Here is a 7,187-nt window from a genome sequence, read left to right as displayed (position 1 = left end):
GGTTGGGCAATCCTACTTCCGTAGTGATACTGCCTCGGAAACCCAAGGAGGGGTCGCTATGAGTCAGGGCTGACTCGACGGCACATAACAGCAACAACAACAACAACAAAGAAGTTTCAGTTATTTCCCTTTACTCTCCCTAATTTTGTCTTCGTTGATTCAGTTCTGTTTCTTTGCCCATTCAGTGTCTTATCTATTTCTGAGAATTTAGTGTTAATCTTTTGGATTTCTTTGTGTAGATTTTGTATCATTTCTAATATTTTAATTTATTTTGTCATTTTGTTCTTGTATTGTCTTTCGAAATTGTTCTAGGGTTTTCTCTGTTTTCCTCAATTTTGTCAGTGTTTTCTTTGATTTGTGTCTCAGTTCGTCGTCGTAGATACCTAAATATAGTTCTTTTATATTCTTTATCAGGGAGTTCCAATGCTGTGTCTTCCTCAGGGATTTGTTTTGGGTCTGTATCCTGGTCCCTTGTTTCTCCTGCTTTATCTTGCTGCTTTGGGTGTACTGTGATGCTCTGTTGTCTTTGAGGCATTGTGACATTTTTGTGTTTATATTTAATTGGTGATTATTTGTTAGACTGAATTGCCCATGATTTTTGTTTTCTTTGTTTTGTTTGTATGTTATCTACACAAGCAGAGTATTGTGCTGTGCTCCTCTATTCACTAGTTGACTGTTGTTGTTATGTGCCGTAGAGTCAAACCTGACTCATAGCGACCCCTCCTTGGGTTTCTGAGGCAATGTCACTATGGAAGTAGATTGCCCCATCTTCCTTCCAAGGAGTGGCTGGTGGGTTTGAACCACCAGTCTTCTGGTATAAACTCACCACTTGTCTCCTTTCCTGGTGTGAGCCTCTCGAATGTCCCTGCCAACTTTTGACAAACAGAGCCTATTCTTAGGTTCCTGGAATCTGAATGAGAATGCTGTCAATTTAAAATCCAGAATGGTTGCCACTTTTAAAGATTCAAAATGCTGTACCCTCAGTCACTTTAAATATCCAAAATGGCCACCACCTGTAAACATTCAAAATGGCTATCGCTTGTAAACATTCAAAATGACTGCACTCATGGTCACTTTAAATACCCAAATGGCCATTGCTTTTAAACATTCAAAATGGCAGGGCCCACAGTCACTTTAAATATCCAAAATTGCTGCCTCTTACAAACATTCAAAATGGCTGTGCCCTCAGTCACTTTAAATATCCAGAATGGCTGCCATGTGTAAACAATCAAAATTGCTGCACCCTCTAGACAGTGGAAAGTCAACAGCTCAGGTTGTCTCCCACCTTCCTGTATACCTTCTTCAGCATAGGCCACCAGCGCAGTTGTCCTTGCAGCCCTTGGTGACCAGAGCTGATCTTTAGGTCGATTCTCAGGTCCCAACACCACTTGGAAATATTCAGGCTATTGGTCCCGTCTGAGTAGCTGATGGTTCATAGCTCCGACTGTCTCTGTACTCACTGTTTTCTCTTGGGTTTTTCCTAGTTAGTGCGTAATCCACTTCTGTATAGTTCCTTTCATAGCTCAGGGCTCCAGGATCATCTTCTGTATCTCTGTCAATTGGTTTTTCTTTTCTTTGTTGAAGAGGGTCTGTGCTGCTTGTCTGCCTATTCCTCCATCTTACCGGAAGGCCCTTAATTCATTCTTAAGTGATAGTATTTCTTAAGGTCCTGTTTTTACTTTCTTGAAAGCATACACAGGTAGTCCCTGAACTTACCGTGTATGTGAGATACAATGAACTGCAATTACTGCTGTCTTTTTTTTAATATTTATATCTTAGCATTAGTTGTATGTACTACATGTAATGTTGCAGTGCTTAATTTGCTGATATCATTCTCATGCCAATCCCCAAGGACAAATAAAGATCAGATTTATAAAGATAAAATAAAACACAATAATAATGAAAACTAAAACAACAAAAAAGATATTCAACTTATGTCAGAACTGACTTACATTGGAGTTGTTGAAATAGAACCCATGGTAAGCTGAGGAGTTCCTTTCCCTGACAATCTCATCTATACCCCTGTACTGTTTATATATGCCTGTCATGTCTTTATCTTTAACTTTGACTTCTCTTGAGTTCCAGATCCCATATTTAAGAGCCAGCTAGACATCTCTACCTTGATGTCTAAAGTCATTATCTTTCACTCTAGGTAAACTTTGATTTTGGTAAATGGCATTAACTTCCACATGGTCACTCAGGCTAGAAACCTTCCATCTTACACCTTTAGTTGATGATTGTCTTTTCTAGTGTATTTCTCCTCAACTATGTGTTCCTACTGCTCTTGCCTTAATCAAGCCCTTACCCTCTCTTCAACATTAGTGGTTGAATTTCTGCATTTGCCTCCAAACACTCCCCTGTGCCATTCTAGACAGTTATTAACCGGAAATACCATTTTACTACCTGTTTAAAACACTTTTCTTGCTTTATGGAAAAATGTGTAAATTCCCAATATGTATGCTTTTAAAGTCTGTGGACCCTTTTTACCTGTTAAGTCCTACCTGAACATCTTATATACTGACATATTTTAGAAAATAATAGTTGGTTTTTAAATTTTTGATATTCATAGATCACATGTGAGTATGATCAGTAATAGTTATAAATACCATTTATTGAACTTTTTTGTAGGTGTAGGAGGTTTACAAACTTTTACTAAATTACTTGTAGTCCTTAGCTTTTCATCATGATTCACTATCTAAACTGGCATTGTTGAGTACAGTAAACATTTATGACTATTGAGCTCTTCAAATGTGTCTACTGTGAATTGAAATGTGTAGGTATAAAAAGATAGGGAATTTTGAAGACATAATATGGAAAAGTATTGTTTTGATTACCTAGTGCTGCTCTGATAAGAAAATACCACAAATGGGTTGGCCTTAACAAACAGGAGTTTATTCTCTCATAGTTTGGAGGCTTTAAGTCCAAGTTCAAAGTGCCACCTCTGGGGGCTGTGTGAAAGCCCCTTGACCTTGGGCTTCAGCTCTGCCTCTTGCTCTTGGCCCACTGAAGCTAGAGGCATCTCTTCACTCAGGCAGGTACTGGCTGCTGAGGCTAACAAGCCCAAGGTCAACAAATAAAATGGCACAGTCCTGGTGTTACCAAACCACAAGGCAGGCCATTAATTCAAGTCCGTTGTAAGCCCCAAGGTCAGCAGAGCGTGGCTGGCTGCTGAACACGGCTATATGCGGCGTCCAAGTGTGCCTTAAGTTAGAGACTATTCTCCAAGGCTTCTCCTTATATACAGGAAGCAGACCATATCCCTAAGGCAGCTACTCAGCTGCTCCCAGTAGATTCCACCGTGGAGTTGATTACTAGTCTCATCATGGGGAATACTATATTCATCTCTCCAGCCATTCAACCAGGCCTAGCCAAGTTGACACACAAACTTAACCACCACATTTATGTAAAATATGTAAATTTCTTATAATTACATGTTGAAATGATGGTCTTTGGATATATTGTTGTTCTTGTTATGTGCCATCTAGTCAGACCCAACTCATAGCGACCCCTTCTTGGGTTTCTGAGGGGTATCACTATGGAAGTAGAGTGTCCAACCTTCCTTCTGAGGAGTGGCTGGTGGGTTTGAACTGCCAGCCTTCTGATTAGCAGTCAAGTGCCTTAGACACTACGCTACCAGAGCTTCTTTGGGTATATTAGGTTAATAAAATATTTACATTAAATTAATGTGTTTCACTTTACTTTTTCTTTCTTCTCTTTACACATTACTATTGTAGGTATTAGAACTGATATGCACTCGTGAGTCAGGAGCAGTCTTTGAGGCTGGTGGTTTGAATTGTGTGCTGACCTTTATTCGTGACAGTGGACACCTAGTTCATAAAGATACCTTGCACTCTGCCATGGCTGTGGTATCAAGACTCTGTGGGAAGATGGAACCTCAAGATTCTTCTTTAGAAATTTGTGTAGAATCTCTGTCTAGTTTATTAAAACATGAAGATCATCAGGTAAATTGCTGTTACATACTTTCAGTTTTCAAAATACTGTGTTCTAGTATCCCCTATTTATAACTATACCAAAACCAAACTCATTGCTGTCAAGTTGGATCCAACTCTAGCTACCCCTCCTTGGGTTTCAGAGGCAGTGTCACTACAGAAGTAGATTGCCCAGTCTTCCTTCGGAGGAGTGGCTGGTAGTTTAAACTGCTAGCCTTCTGCTTAGCAGTCAGATGCTTTAGGCACTCCACAACTAGAGCTCCCATTTATAATTATGGTACACTATAATTTGGACTTTTTACTTGATGAAGTAGAGGTCATTCTGTTTTCCCTTTCTCTCATTTATATCCCTCTTTGTGGTAATCTTTTTGTGTGTATGTATGCAGTGAAATGTTTTTAATTATAAAAGTAGCATGTGCTCTTAAAATACAGACAGTTACAGAAATATGTAATCATTTTATAAAGTTGCCCTCCTACTCAGTGTCAACATTCACTTCTTACCATAATTTTCTTATAAGCATAATCTCACTTATGTAGAACACAGTATTTATGTTATATGTGTAAATTTTTGTTTTATTAGCTTAATTTATAAAAAATACTTGACCTTAATTTGTTTTTACTATTCAGATGTTATTGTTTCCAGTTGATATTCATAGATTACCTTGGAAAAGTTGTATATATCATAATGGTTAACAGTTATTGACCTTTACTGTGCATTTATATTCTTTACATGTATTGTCTCTTTTAACTTGAGGTAAATGAGGTATAGGTATTACTATCTTCATTTCACAGATGAGAGAATTGAGACCTTGAATAGTTAAGTAACTTGTTGAGGTCATACAGTTAGCAGATTATGGGGCTAAAATTCAAATGTAGACTGTAAGCAGTATACCCTTCATTTCCTTGCTATAGTTGCCTTTCATTTAGTCTCTATGCTGAAATGATCAGTACTAGACCTTTTTTTCCAGATGCTTATTCTTTATATCATCAGGTTTCAGATGGAGCTCTGCGATGTTTTGCATCGCTAGCTGACCGATTTACCCGTCGTGGTGTTGACCCAGCTCCATTAGCCAAACATGGACTAACTGAGGAGCTATTATCTCGCATGGCTGCTGCTGGTGGTACTGCATCAGGGCCATCATCAGCATGCAAACCAGGTCGCAGCACCACAGGAGCACCTCCCACAGCTGCAGACTCCAAATTGAGTAACCAGGTGTCAACGATTGTAAGTCTGCTATCAACACTTTGCAGAGGCTCTCCAGTAGTAACACATGTAAGAATATTTTTGAATTTTTCCTTTTTAATCTTTATGAAAGATGTTTTTGTACAATGCAAATATATTAAAACTTGTTTTCCCCCATTTTTTTTTCCAGGATCTTCTGAGGTCAGAGCTTCCAGATTCAATTGAAAGTGCACTGCAGGGTGATGAAAGATGTGTGCTTGATACCATGCGTTTGGTTGACCTTCTCTTGGTGCTATTATTTGAAGGACGAAAGGCTTTGCCCAAGTCCAGTGCTGGATCTACAGGAAGAATTCCAGGACTTCGGAGACTGGATAGTTCTGGGGAGCGCTCACATCGGCAGCTTATAGACTGTATTCGAAGTAAAGATACCGATGCACTTATAGATGCAATTGACACAGGAGGTTGGAAAATATTTAAAAAAAATTAAAATAAGTCTATGATGTAGGGAGTTTCATACATAATTTCTAGTTTTAGGTCAGTATTCTCAGCAGTTGTGGCAGATAATAGAATGGCCAAAACCTCTGCAATATTCCCTCTTTCCCCCATGTATTATTGCATCATTGTTAGGCTGGTGCATAGTAAAATTTCAGTAAATGACTAGGTAATGACCAAAGGTTTTGTAAAACTTGAAATTTATCTATTTTATCACCAGAAGGAGAGTCTGTCAATTGTAAGGTGAATTGCAGATTGAATTTAGGGCTGCTGTTGTCTGAAAATTGAAGGAAATGACTTGAATGAATTATAGAATATATAGGAGCTCTGGTAGCATAGTGCCTTGACTGCTAACCAGAAGGCTGGCAGTTCAAACCCACCAGCCACTCCTTGGAAGGAAGATGAGGCAATCTACTTCCGTAGTGATATTGCCTTGGAAACCCAAGCGGGGGTCGCTATGAGTCCGGTCCAACTTGACGGCACATAACAACAACAACAACAACAATGAATATATAGTAACTTTTTTCAGTTTGCTGGATGAGCAAATGTAAATTGGTTAGATACTTTTGAATCATCAGAGTTGTTCTTTTGTGGTATTTTGATTATTTTGATTATAGGCTTAGGTTTTTCTTTTCTACAGTTCTGGCATGGTGCAACCAGTACTCTTGTGTTTTTTATATATATCTGTATATATATATATGTATGTATTTTTTTTTTAAATTTCATGTTTAGTTTATTTTTAAGACTTAAAGTCTTGTGGGTCCTAAATGGTTTAGAAATTCTGGGATACGTTTTCTTTTTCTTTTCTTATTGTGATTTGTGTGAAGATTTACAGAGCAGATTCACTTTCCATGCAGCAGTTCACGTACCCTTTGTCTCATGACATTGACCACAGTTTACCACAATGCAATAGCTCCCCTTGCACTTCCTCCCCATAGTTACCCCTTCCCATTGTCCATCGCTCCATGCACTCTTGCCCCCTGAGCTGTCTCCCTTTGCATAAGCAGCCCTTCTTTCTCCCATGCTTGTTCCTCTGCAAGGAGGGAATCTACCTGAGGTAAATGTTCAACTCACATGCCTGTCTTTTGTTTGGCTGGAAACCACAGGTGTGTGTTCAATTCCAGACCTGAAGGGCAGCTACGGGCCATAGTGTCAGTGGCCAGGCTCTATCAGACCAGCAAACCTGGTCCCCACCCCCCTGTGTTTTTCCTCTGAATGATTGTGAGTTTTGTTCCACATTGTTCTCCCTCTCTATCAGGGATCTCCTACATAGATCCCCTTCCAAGTGGATGACAGTGGTAGCTGGGCACTATCTAGTTCTTCTGGTCTCATAGTAGTATAGGCTGCAGATAGGATGGTGTACCAGTCACTGGGACTAATTGTTTCCATGAATTTTGGTTTTCTTCATTCTTCTTTGCTCTGGATGAGGAGAGACCCATCATTGCATCTAGATGGCAGCTTGCTACCTTTTAAGATCCCAGTCGCTACTCACCAAAGTAGGAGGTGGAACGATGTTATGCCAATTGAGCTTGATGTCCCCTGCGACTATGGTCCCAAGCCCG

At 39.4% G+C, this 7,187-nt stretch overlaps 1 protein-coding gene across 1 annotated transcript in view; it reads left to right on the top strand.

Annotated features, from left to right (window-relative positions):
• Positions 1–7,187, top strand: part of HECTD1 (HECT domain E3 ubiquitin protein ligase 1) — a 142,749-nt gene that overhangs the window by 52,029 nt on the left and 83,533 nt on the right. Inside the window, exons 3-5 of the mRNA XM_007938582.2 lie at positions 3,735–3,962; positions 4,942–5,223; positions 5,324–5,599. Coding sequence (XP_007936773.1) covers positions 3,735–3,962; positions 4,942–5,223; positions 5,324–5,599 — 786 coding nt within the window. The remainder of the gene's footprint in view (positions 1–3,734; positions 3,963–4,941; positions 5,224–5,323; positions 5,600–7,187) is intronic.

This window comes from Orycteropus afer, unplaced genomic scaffold (genome assembly GCF_000298275.1).
Source record: "Orycteropus afer afer isolate SDZICR_OR568_19922 unplaced genomic scaffold, OryAfe1.0 scaffold00051, whole genome shotgun sequence".
Classification (NCBI taxonomy): Eukaryota; Metazoa; Chordata; class Mammalia; order Tubulidentata; family Orycteropodidae; genus Orycteropus; species Orycteropus afer.
Note: the sequence above shows the minus strand (reverse complement) of the source record. Positions and strands in the feature narration are given on the sequence as shown.